This window comes from Giraffa tippelskirchi, chromosome 8 (genome assembly GCF_054371585.1).
Source record: "Giraffa tippelskirchi isolate mGirTip1 chromosome 8, T2T-mGirTip1v1.2.pri, whole genome shotgun sequence".
Lineage (NCBI taxonomy): Eukaryota > Metazoa > Chordata > Mammalia > Artiodactyla > Giraffidae > Giraffa > Giraffa tippelskirchi.
The window spans coordinates 127,049,428-127,062,778 of record NC_137282.1 but is presented as its reverse complement, the minus strand read 5'-3'; the positions used below and the strand labels follow the sequence as shown (position 1 = coordinate 127,062,778).

Here is a 13,351-nt window from a genome sequence, read left to right as displayed (position 1 = left end):
TAATACCTACCTTATTCAAAATGCACATCAGCCCTATTAATGTATCTAAAAATCAGTGCGATGCAGGTGTAGACACTGAAGGAGCTTCAGTTAATCGTGAAAAGGAGAATGTGAAGCTGTATTAATTAGTCCATATAGTTTGTATGTCACATGTAAATTTTATTTTTACAAGATATATTTCCTGTAGTTTTAACCAAAACTCACAGTATTTCTTTATCAAATGAATAATAGAGTAAAATTGTAAAGAGAAGTACACATCATAACTTCCACTTATTAATCCTTCATAGCATGTACCAGAGGTGGTAACAGAGGATGATCCAAACATACTGTGTGAAGACATTCTCTCAAGTACTGTACCTTCTTCAAAATCAGTTTCTAAAGACTTTCTATGTGAAGATAAAGGAAGTGTCTGTTCGAATTAGGATTTTAAATGAATTAACTTAAATCATTAGCTCCTCTTGCTGATGGACTCAGCTCCCTAGGTTTGATCTCTGTGTGGTCCAATTAGTTTCTGGCCACAGACTCTACCTGGGGCGGCTGTGTTGAGGAAGCAGGCAGCATCTTTGTGGAGCAAATCCATCACTTCTGAGTGGGGCTGACAAAGTACAGTTTCAGAGCCTGACTTCTTGTAGGTATAGGTGCCCTCTCCAGAGGAAAACTTCTTATTTGCTTTTTGAAACTGAGCAGGAATTACAGCTACCTGTTTAGAGTTCAGATTGTTATTCTGTCTCACAAGATGGAAGTTTCTGCTACCTGGAAAATGAATATAGAGGATAAGAGACCAGTGTTTAGCTAGTCTCTTCCCATTGCTTTTCCTGTGCAAAAGGACAGCCTCTGATTGTGATGCCTGTGGAGAGTTAGGATGGGCCCAAAGACCGACTGTTCCCTCTGTTCTCCTAGTGCCCTGGGTCACAGCTGGCACATAATCCCCACCCCACTCAGTGTTTCTGGAGCAGGAGAAAGGGAATCCAGAGCCCACCCCTCCCGTAAAATCTCCTGGCTCCACCCCTAGACCTTGAGTTCTTGACTTGCTGTCTCAGCCCCAGGAGAGAAGGGCAGGGTGTGGTCACTGTGCATGCAGCTTTCCCTGTGACAAACTGGGAATATTGCAGTCGCCCTCCTGCCCTCTAAGGTGAGTGACAGGCGACAGTGGTCATGCCTGTCCTTTTCCGTATGTCCCTGCAGTAGGCAGAGGCCTTAACAGGAGCCAAGGGAAACAGGTGAGTGAAGTCAGCTTCGTGCAGTCTTGGTGTAGTAACTGACTGGGTCAGAGCCAGCAAGTGGCCTGAGCATCTCCCTAGATCTTGACTGGGCTTCTTCCTAGCTTTATAGCACCATTCCTTATCACCGTTCCCTTCTTCCATTTTTCCCACCCTCATGCCATAAGTAGAGATGTAGAAATGTAAAATGTCTAAAACATTGAAGTTACTTAAACATTTCCTTGAAAACAGTTTTAGTAGAAACTGAAAACTCAGGAGTGAGTTTTAGGCCCATAGGAGTGAGCGTGGAAAGAGGAGGCAGGTTAGGTGTAAGACAGGAGAGGAGGCTCTGGGGTCTGTGTCCAAATGGAATAGAGAGGGCCTGCCTTTGCTGAAGACATTCCATTAAGACAAGCACGCAGAATGTCCTATCAAACAAAACAACAACCAGGGGCTGAGTTTGCCAGTAGAAGTGCCAGTTTGTGAACTTGGTGTATCTTCACCTCCAAACATATTGTAGAAGGTCCCACCCTGGAGCACATGTTAAGATAAAAACCTCTACTCAAGGATCAGCCTGGGTCTTAATAAATTTATATCTGATTCAACCCAGTCTTGCAACTTAACAGCGCTTATACAAGAAGAAAAGGGGTGGGACTTGGTGATATGCATCAGTGTTTTGATTATTATTGTATATTTAAAGTAGGTGAAATCAACTTGATAGTAATAAATTAATAAAGTAATCCTCCCAAACCTTTGGCAACTTGGTCTCCCTAACTAAATATTTCAGTAAAAGTAGAAAACTGGCAGTGTCATAAATGAATCTACAACTTGTCTTAGCTGTTCTCATGTTTCAGTTCAGTAAGAACTGAGCACCTCCTGTGTGCACAGCCGTGACCGAGTACTGTGGTATCACAGTATCTGGGATTGTCAAGCAGGGCACCGTCTTGGCAGATGTCACTGAAGACCTGAGGCAGGATTTGCTTAGAGTCTCATCTTGGGGACTTAAACTTTTATTAAAAAAGGATTATTAGAACAAAGAGATATGCAAAAGAATGGTAATTTTAACTAATCAGAGGTTCACTTTATAGCACTGTTAAAGTTTCCATTTGAATTAAAGCCATTGAATTTTGCCATTTTCAAGCCTTTCATCACTCAAGTTTTCATTAGCGAATACCTTCAAGTCAAATGTTGTCAATTTTGAGTTCGTAGGTTTGCCTAAGCATAAGCTGTATCTTTTGGATCATCACAATTTAATACTCAACAGTATTTAAATTGTTTAAGCAAATATGCAGTCTGATAAAGCAGAGCAAGGCTTGTCATTAATCCAATGCGTGTACCTCCAGGTTGGCCACATTCGTGCGGAGCGCGACATTCTAGTGGAGGCAGACAGTTTGTGGGTTGTGAAAATGTTCTATAGTTTTCAGGATAAGCTAAACCTCTACCTAATCATGGAGTTCCTGCCTGGAGGTAATTACTTGACAATGAAAGGTCATTTTTCCTTTTTGTTTTGTGGTTTCTCTCTTACATGGATTAACCCTCCTTTCTACTTTTAACCGTGCTCACAAAGTCGCTTTCTGTATCTTTTAGGTCTGTAAAGGAGGTCAGTCATCTGTCTGTGCTGGGTGCCTTTCTACAGCTTTAGGGCCATAAAAGTAACCTTCTCATTCATTCTCATGATTTCAGATGGATATTTCTTTTCTTTTTAAATATATAGAAATAAACTAGGAGCTTTGCCTGTCCTCCTGTCAGTGGGAATAAGTCTGTTTACCCAAGTGACAAGATTGAAGCTATTACATTCTTTGCTTCAACTTTTTTTTTCCTCTATAACTTATAAAGAGTGAGTTTCTCGTTACATATATTAGTAGTCACAATCTGTTTCTTATTTCTGAAATTTCAAGTTTTTTGTAACTCGGCATGTGCGTCTTATAAGATAGCTCCAAAGTAAACCCAGAATAGAACATGTGTCTGTTTTGGGGAACACAGTCTGTTTCCCAGTGAGCAGATAAAACACTGGTAGGAAAAAAAAATAGAAAACTTTATCTTTTTTTGCTTTTATACCAAAGCTAATATAATTGTGGCATAATATTTGATCTGGTGACAACCTTTAGTTTAGATCTAGGGTCATCAGTACTTTTTATTAACAGTTGATGAGGATTAGAAAAGAATCTATATGATAGAATGAGGAGAAACTTTTTAACATTTAGATGTCAGTTGTTAAGTAGGAGTAAGAACCAGCTCAGGAACCAGCCAGCCCCTTGATGTGCGTCTCTTCAAGCCTTACCTGCACCATCTTCCGTAGCTTCCCGTGTCCCCTGGACCCTGCCCTTGGCACTTGGTGGGGCTGGCCTGCACAGCCCAGACCCTCTGGCCTGCACAGCCCAGACCCTCTGGCCTGAGCGCTCTGATCACCTGGGTGCGCTCACACAGGTGAGGCCACTGGCTGCTCTCCTGAGCCACTGCACTAAGGCCACACGGATACCTCAGAGCCGGCCCCGCTGATGTGCCTCCAAATCAAATGTGTGGCTGCTAGGAGTGATTAGGAAATCATGTTTTTCAAGTTTTGGGGCAAAAAAAGGGAGCATCTTAATAAGTGGCTTAATTTTTGCCTGAGGGTGAAATATCCACTTTTCTCCTTCCCTCAAAGTTAGAAATAAGCAGCATGACACACTGTTAAAATCTGAGGTTTCTGTCTCTTTTCCATTTTCTAACATAAATGGCTTTCTATGCGATGTGAACGGAATCTTTCCCGTTTCTTTTACCTTTAAACTGCTTATTCATATTTGCTTTGCTTTGGATCAGAATCTTTTTTTCACCGTTGTATGTTGATGGTATTAAGCAGAAATACTAAAATTTTGACTTTGCAGAAAATTAAGGAAATTATTACTGTTTAATTGCTAAAATACTGACATTGTGTTGTAAAAGTTGCATAAACATTTTGGTATACATTTAAGTACCCACAATAAGCACTAGAGAAAATACCCCACTGATCTTGGGAGGTGTTCACTATGCACGTTTGGGAGGCAGTTATTACACATCCGAGTCTGTGGCATTTTCTGTTCATATTTATAACAGCTTTTGTTGACTAACACTTTGCTACCTAAATCCTACCTTTTTATATATGTTCTAATGTTCTGTGAATAGACATTGGAAAGCTTGTTTTCAGCCTCCCCAGATTTTTACGTTTTTGTTTGGGCTTCCCCGATAGCTCACTTGGTAAAGAATCTGCCTGCAGTGCAGGAGACCCTGGTTCGATTCCTGGGTCAGGAAGATCCGCTGGAGAAGGGATAGGCTACCCACTCCAGTATTCTTGGGCTTTCCTTGTGGCTCAGCTGGTGAAGAATCCACCTGCAATGCGGGAGACCTGGGTTCAATCCCTGGGTTGGGAAGATCCCCTGGAGAAGGGAAAGCCTACCCACTCCAGTATTCTGGCCTGGAGAATTCCATGGACTGTATAGTCCATGGGATCGCAAAGAGTCAGACACGACTGAGTGACTTTCACTTCAGTCAGCCTCTCTAATAACAGTAGTACAGCCATTGTTAGAATGTGGAAATGCCTTAGAGAAGTTTGCAGGTATTTGTGCCAAGTGAAAAGTGAAGTAGCTCTTTCCCCAGTCCAGAAAATTGTCTGAAGCAAATTTATTGATTGATTGGTTTATTATTTTAGTGTGAGAGAAATTTCCTTTCTCTCTCCAAAGTCAGGTAGAAATGACCACTCAGGGGTCAGCATCAGTTAGCTTAGTGAAAGTGTTTTGCCATCCGTGGCTGTGAATTTTATCTTTTAAAGTGTTAGAAACTGCTTACCATTTCTGCTCATGTCGGGCATTTCCACCCATAGTAGGTCATCTCTGGGACACAGCAGAGGCCTATTTAGCACCACCTTATGGTGGCAGGTAGGGAGGACATATCTGAAAACTGGCCGTTACTCATATTGTTTTGTGTGTTTGTGTGTGTGCGTGTGTGTACTTTGTATTTTCTTGTTTCCAGGGGACATGATGACCCTGTTGATGAAAAAAGACACGCTGACAGAAGAGGAGACTCAGTTTTATATAGCAGAAACAGTGTTAGCCATAGACTCTATTCACCAACTTGGATTCATCCACAGAGACATCAAACCAGACAACCTTCTCCTGGACAGCAAGGTACTGTGAGGAGCGCAGGCTGACCAGTGTGTCTTTATCTGTCTGAGCAGCCTCTGCCTTAACACCTGAATGACTTGCTGTAATCCCAGTCGGGGAGCTGTGAGCTCCCGGGTGTATTTGCTGCTGCTGCTTCTTTTTTTTAAAGGTAAAAAAGGCTTATGAATTCCACAATTTGATTGAATTTTCCTCTTAAAGAACATTTTGAAAAATTATTAAGCATAAAATTGATTTATTATTTTGTAATTAAGCCAGAGATAGTCATTTCCTCATATGATTAACTACCCTAACCCATCCCCTGTCGAGAACCCCACTTGTTGAGGATCCCAGCCCAGAACTAGGAAGTACGGTGACAGCTACAGTAATCTGTCACAAAGCTCAGCTCCCAAACTCTGTGCCCTGTGCTTAAAGCACAGCCTCTGGGATGGCCTCTTTGTAGTTGTCTTTAGACGTGCGCAGGAACTGTAGGCTGAGTCTGTGTTCAAGGCCAGCAAATGGACTGAAGGCCGAGAGCTGGGGACTCAGTCTAGCTGAGGAGGACTGGGGACACCTGTTTGATGCAGACATGCTGTCTACAATATGCCAGCCCAGACTTGTAGAGGAGGGCTCATTTATGTGTTTAGCCATATTGGTTGTAAAAGTGAAAATGTAGACATTTTGAGTTCCTGCTGTATACTGAGAAAAGCTACAGAGTTCTCTGAAAATCTAGGTTTGAACAGCATTTGCTCTAGGCGCTGTTTTTTAAGACTGTTCTGGAGTTGTCTAGGTAAAACATGTAATTAAAACTGTGAAACACTTCCTTAGCTTGTAGAACAGGTTATTTGCAAATCTGAAAGGGAAATAGCAGGTTAGTAGGCTCACAGCCGTCTTTGGTAGTTTACCTTTTATGCTTGTGCCTGCATGTGTGTAAACACACACACACAGAGCCAAACCTAATGAGATTAAAGAAAAAAAAAAAAGCACAGCACAGAAAGCTATTCCTAAGCAAAGCTTCTGTAGCCTTGTACCCTGGTATGTTTATATGTTAGGAACCAAAGACCACAGATGTGAAAGTCACACGGGCTCAGTCCTTGGCCACATTACTTCTAATTGTGTGACCTTGAGCAGTGTAGAGTTGCTCCCAGCAGCAAGAGTTGCTCCCCTAGTTTTGGTTTTACCTCCTTATCTACCTAAAATTTTGGTAGGTGAACATTTGGTCCTGACTATGGCCATTTGGTTCATGCAAAAAGTTCCTTGAAATTTGGTCCAATCCAAAACATCCATTTTAAACAGAACTAAATACCAAGGACCTTTTGGTGTGGACCAAATGTCCTGCAATGGAGAAATCTTACCACCCCTAGAACACCCTCTTCTACCTTAAGGGAACCAGGGAAGGAGCCTTACACGCCTTAATTCTCACCATTCGTGCCAAGAAGATACCATGATTCGCATTTTCCAGATGAGATCAGGGGTTGGAGAGGGGTTAAATAATCCTGGTCTGGAGGGAAAGAGCTTTGACTTCTGGCTTTGGTGCTGCCATTTCACCAGCAAGTGGTTTAATGACTCTGAGTCTATGAAAGGTGGCTTAAGAATTATAATGAGATAACACATTTAAAGGCATGGTGCTGGCTCATAGGAGGTGTGAGTTTTCTTTGAAGAGAATGATGAAGTCAGAGATTTACGATTGGAATGCAGTATGGCAGTACTTACCAAGAACTGTACAAAAAAGTTTATTCCCTTTGTGTTTGGAATAGTTTACTCCTTGGAATTTATCACAGTGAAATAATTGAAGTGGAGAAAAAGCTATGTGAATAAAGACTTGCTCAAACAGCCTTTTATAAAGACCATCCTCTGTATCATGCCTGACTAGGGTTCGGAACATGGGCCCTCTCTGGCACGGGGATGCTTATTGTAATCCACATGACTTGAGATTGGATTAAGTAGCATTGGGGGGATAGGTAGACAATGATGTACTGAGTCATTTGAATATTGTATAGACATTAAAAATAATTTTGAAGAAACACAATATTGATTGAGGTAGTTTAAGAGTAATTAGATGCTGTGGATACACTCAAAATGTATAATATTTGTATAATAGGATTTGGGGTGATCTTTAATTCGTTTGCTAGTATATATTTCTCCCTGTAATAAAAGCAGCAGCAGCATCGTTTGGTTGTGGAGCCGCAATGGGTGATGCACGGAGCTGGAGAGGATCATGTTCTCTTCCACATCCGTGAATGTTCGTCTCTTCTTTCCCTTGTTTCCTCTCCATAGGGCCATGTGAAGCTTTCTGACTTTGGCCTTTGCACAGGACTGAAAAAAGCACATAGGACAGAATTTTATAGGAATCTGAACCACAGCCTCCCCAGTGATTTCAGTAAGTGTTAACTGGGATGGTAGCCTTTTTATCCCTGGAAAAGCTATTCCCCCTGGTAACCAGAACATGCAGGACGGAATAGGAGATTCTCACAGTTCGAGTCTTTTGAGAATAAAACTACGTTCCCAGGTTTGCCTGTGATTTGTACTGTGTGGTAAGAGAAGATGAAAGCCACCAAATGTGTTAAGGCAGATGTCCCAACAAGCATTCTTTGGAGCTCTCCTGAGAAGGTTACACGGGGTGAACACGGAGTAGACAAACAGAAGTAGTAGAGGGAAAAATCCTGGGAACAACTCCAGGTTAGATTTACCATTGGTGCTTCTTTCTGTCACGGCAGAAGGAAGCTTGCGAGTTACTTTCACTCTGTCAGACCATTGAAAAGTGAAAGGGTTAGTTGCTCAGTCGTGTCCAACTCTCTGTGACTCCGTGGACTGTAGCCTACCAGGCTCCTCTGTTCATGGACTTCTCCAGGCAAGAATACTGGAGTGGGTTGCCATTCCCTTCTTCAGGGGATCTTCCTGACCCAGGGATCGAACCCAGATCTGCATTGCAGGCAGATTCTTTACCATCTGAGCCACCAGGGAAGCCCCAAACCATTGAAACTGTAGTAAAATTACAGTTCATCCTTGGAAAGCTATGTCTATAGTGTATAATATATACAGAAGTCTCTGATTATGTAAGAGTTACTACTCTTGGAAATTTGATAGTAATTTGAAAAGTTGTGCATGTTTTAGGTCCACTTTGGGACCTTCGCCTCTCTCTGAGACTGAATTCCTTGTGATTCTGCTTCAATTCCCTGTAATTCTGTTCAGGGCCTGTCCTTCTCTCTGGTGATATTATCTCCAGGGAAGTGTGGCTTACAACTCTCTGTGTGATACTTTGAATTAATGCTTCAGCGCCTCTGACTGGGGCTTATGGATTTGGTGGGAAATGTATCATGCAGAGTTCTTGGTGTGTGGGGAGAAAAGTGAGACCTGAGAGTCTCCTGTGGCTTGAACCAGAGCCTAAAAAAGTAGTAAACATTCCTGAACTTGGCTTATTAGAACTTGTTTTCTCTACTTTTAGCTTTTCAGAACATGAATTCCAAAAGGAAAGCAGAAACCTGGAAAAGAAATAGACGTCAGCTAGTAAGTAATATTTGTGGCTTCTTAAATGCTACAGACCAAGTATGAATCAGTTTAGAAATAAGCACATAAATTTGCATTTGATAAATGTTTGCAGCTTACCTATTCCTTGTTTTAAAGTACATTAAGAGAGGACTGTCATATTGGTGGCACCAAAAGTGGTATTTTGAAGGAGGGCAGATATAAAATGAGGTTGTTTTCGTCGTGACATTTTCAGTGGATGACCTCATTCTGACCTTTTACATTGGTGACAACTGCTTTCCTTCCTCTTCTGCCGTTTCCCTCTGTTTATGGTGGTAAAGGGTTATATTTGAGGTGGAGTTCTCTCAAACTGAAACTAAGTAGAAATACCTACCCAGAACTTCAAGGCTGTGGTTCTCAAACTTGTGATTCACTTAGTCAGTTCACCTGCCCCACCCTTTCCTATGTTATGGCAGAAAAAAGAGCTTGGTGATTAAAAATTGGAGAGAAATTTAAGGGAAATGCTTACTTTAATAGTATTCGTGTATATACACATACAATTATGCCCCATAAGCTTAAAAATAAGTAACATTATTGCATTTACCTCAGTAGCATGGTGGAACTTATTTAAATAATGCAAATTTACTAGTGAAATATTCTGTCTAGGCAAACTTTTATTCTGATTCATTGGTTCATAAATTGCAATGCACGTATCCCAGTGTCTAGTTAATGGAAAATTATTGACCAGATGCAATAGGAATGTGTATCCCTACATGCTAGGCTTTGCAAGAAAGCCAACAGCAAATTGAAAATAGTACAGCTAAACTGGCAGTGGGTGATTAGAAAGCAAGAATGGCAAGGATGGAAAACTATGACTAACTTGGAATGATGATCATGTGTGTGTATTTCTAGAAATGGTGGCATTTCTGCTTGTTGGTGTACACAGTTGTAACTTGGTAGGTTTGCCAAATACTGTGTTTTGGCCAGAGTCCTTAGTAAAACACTGAATTACGGTTCTCTGTGGTATTTCTAATAATTCATTTAATAGGTTGCTAGTAAGTACCTGTTAGTCTTATGTGAAGGTTGGAAGCCTTAGGATTAAGAAAGAATCAAAGGAAAGGCTTGCGTTTTTTGGATTCATTTGAGGCCCGTTTAAGACCATGTTTTGAATATTATGATTTTTATGTTAAACCTGGGCCCTGGAAGAGGCATTAACCTAAACCAAACACTTTTGGAAATGTAGTAAATGAGATTAATCTTTGATATCTTTTCTAACGTTAATTTAGGGATACTAAAGTTTGGTATACCTAATCACATCATAGCCTTCTTAGGAACTTGGATACTCTTTAAATGTTTAAATTTTATAGGTGGTTGAAACACCGTTTACACAGGTTATTAAGGATTAGGGAACATTGGGAACAGATCTTTTCAGATGCTCTATTGTCTGTCACAGAGCAGTAGATCGTAGCCTTGGCTGCTCACCAGAATCACCTGGGAAACTTAAGAACGTACTGATGTCTGGAGTACCCCAGGAGATTGTGATGCAGTTGTTTGGGGTATATAGTCTGGGTACCTGGTGTTTTAAAAGGGCTTTGGGTGATTCTGCTGTGCAGTCAAAGTTGAGACCTTCTACCTAAGAAACTGTTTCTTAGTAGCTCCTGCATTACTGGGAGACTGATATTTATCTGTGTTTTGGAAGGTAACAAGGTAAGGAATCTTCTGTGATTAAAAAAATTTTTTTTTAAAGCAAACTAAGATTTAATATTTGGCCACTTTTATTTTGGGGGTAATTAATCTTAAATACCTTAAATTATCCTCATACTCTGAGAAGCTTTATGCCCTTTGACATACACCAGAGAGTCATGTCAAACTTACTAGGAACCCCTTATAGGTCTATAAGGAAGCAGGTTCCACAAGTTCTACATTTGGAGTTAAATGTCCTTTAATATTTACTATTCTTTAATTTGAATAAACCTAGGTTCTCATGCTCTGGTTAAGGTTCTTGCATTTTTATCTACAGTAGAAGTGGTCATCTTCATATTACCTCCTTTGATAACTTGAAAATAAAGCTACCTTTAGTCTTCAAAAGGTCATTTAACCCTGTGCTTTTGACCTTTCATAAGTGATCCCATTCTGCTAGTGGAAGGTTAATATAAGTTAATGCTTAGTATAAATTTATTGCTCTAGGGTAAGCCTAATATATGTAATTGTTCACCCAGCCTGTTACTTTTCAGTCTGTTGAAAATCACGGAAAACAAGTGGAGGCTTTACCTTCATCTTTGGCTGCTTAAATTCCATTCTGATATTTGTAGTGCCAGCATGGTCCTGGTTCACTGTTAGGCCAGTAACCGATTAGGACATAGGTATGAGTGAAAGTCGCTCAGTCGTGTCCGACTCTTTGCGATCCCATGGACCATACAGTCCATGGAATTATCCAGGCCAGAATACTGGAGTGGGTAGCCTTTCCCTTCTCCAGGGGGCTCTTCCTAACCCAGGGATCAAACCCAGGTCTCCCGTATTGCAGGCGGATTCTTTACCAACTGAGCCACAAGGTATGAGTCAACCTTTATTTATTAAACAGAAGTAAAAGTTGAAGTACATCTATGTGTCTAACCTTTGTCAATTAATTTAAGTGTAAAGTTTACAGAAGTGATTAAGAAAGAAATTAAATTGCTATTTCCCCTAAAATCCTAAATGAAATAGTAAGTTGGAACACGTCTGAAATTACTCTTAACAACGAACAAAACTTTTTAGAGCACAGCTGCAATTGACACTGTAAACAACACTCAGACAACAAAAGGAAAACAAAGGGCACAGGTTTGAGGTGCTATGAGCTTTGAGGACACGTCAGCATGGAAAACAGAGGTTTGGGAAGGGGGCAGGCCCTGATTACCTGTACTTACCAGGTGGGGCAGTGAGCATGGGCTCCTGAGGGGGGTCTAGCTCCCAGGTGAGAACATTACATCAGTTTGGAACCTGCTGTTGCCTGCATCCTGTAACTCCAGGATATTTTTTTACACCTTAGTATCTTGAAGTTCTTTTTTTTGTAGCAATAGATCTCAGTTTTATAATGGAAATCTTTGGACAAATAGGATTTACTTAACATCCAGCTTTGCTGGAATATATTTAGTCTAAATTGAAGAGTTTCTATAGTTTCTTAACTTTTATAATTAGAATTAAAATATTAATGCTGCTTGGGGAAAGCCCAATCCATATTTCAGAGTTGAAAGATTAAAAAAAAAAGTGGAATTTATGTTATTTAATATAGATATTTGAAAGAAAACAATATACAATTATTCATATGGAAAAAATGAATTCCTACCTTACAATATACACAAAAAAATTATAGATGGAAAATAAAACTTAACAAATTTTAGAAGAAAATACAGGTCAATATGTGTATGACTTCAGTAAGGAAGAGTTTCTTAAATAACATACTGAGAAATAATCAGATAATTAAGAAGTACAAATTGTGAAGGAATACTTAGTGTATTTTACTACTTTAAAGAAAAATAATTTGTATATTGAAAAATATAAGCAAAATAAGAGGCAAGCCATGGTCCAGCTCCTTTGGAATTATCTTCCAGTTCATGTGCATACCTACCCTTAGTCAGATGCCCTGGAGAAACTCTTGCACCTCTGAACCAGGAGACATGTATAAGAATGTTTATTGCATTTTCATAATAGCAAAAAACTGGAAATAACCCAGTGTCCATCAACAGGAAAATGGTTACATTCTGGAATAGAATATTGTTTAGTAGTGAAAAGAATTGAACAGCCACATGTGACATCATGGATCAAATTTGGCAATAAAATAGAGGGAAAATCCAGTAGCAAGCAGGAGACTGCGTGTAGAGTGATACCACTGTTACAAAGCTCAAAAACAAAAGTGAGATCTCAGTTTGAGAGACTAGTGGCAAAATTACTTTTTAAAATCAGAGGAATGGAATTCTGTGTCGGTTCAGTGGTTATGATTCTGAGCTTTCACTGCCAGGCTCAGAGTTCAATCCCTGGTCGGGGAACTAAGATTCCACAAACTGTGAGGCCAAAAAAGGTTTTTGGTTTTGTTTTTTTTTTTTAAGTTAAAAAAGAATTCCAATGAATCAATGATAAAAGGTGATGCAACTGGAAAAAAAAGCTAATAGTCAAAGGATCTGAACAATAATTCACAGAAAAAAAAAGAAAACTGAATGTCTGATTAACAGATGAATATGCACTCAGCCTTATTAGAGATCTTGCAAATGAAAACAGCAAGATCCTATTTCATATTCATCAGACTGGTAAACATTGAAGAGTCTGGCAAAGCCAAGTGTTGGTGAAAGTGGATCACCAAGAGTTATCCCAACTGGGCATGTTTAAAGAGGAAGACAACTTGTCCACCTTGGAGGACAATTGGACAATGTCTCATTGAGTTGAAGATGCACATAGTGGAAGACCCAGCAATACTCCCAGTGCCCAGGAGGTGTTATAAGAATGTTTATTCAGGTGTTACTTGTTAGAGTGAAACACTGGAAGCAGCGTGTCTATTGACAGAAATATGGATAAAAAACATTGTGACACTTGTATAATGTCACA

General features: G+C 40.1%; 1 protein-coding gene across 16 annotated transcripts in view; it reads left to right on the top strand.

Annotated features, from left to right (window-relative positions):
- Positions 1 to 13,351, top strand: part of STK38 (serine/threonine kinase 38) — a 44,394-nt gene that overhangs the window by 24,903 nt on the left and 6,140 nt on the right. For all 16 annotated transcript variants that reach the window (XM_081520255.1, XM_081520254.1, XM_081520250.1 and 13 more), the window contains 4 exons: positions 2,543 to 2,666; positions 5,184 to 5,338; positions 7,589 to 7,691; positions 8,757 to 8,818. In XM_081520255.1, the coding sequence (XP_081376381.1) occupies positions 2,543 to 2,666; positions 5,184 to 5,338; positions 7,589 to 7,691; positions 8,757 to 8,818 (444 nt within the window). The remainder of the gene's footprint in view (positions 1 to 2,542; positions 2,667 to 5,183; positions 5,339 to 7,588; positions 7,692 to 8,756; positions 8,819 to 13,351) is intronic.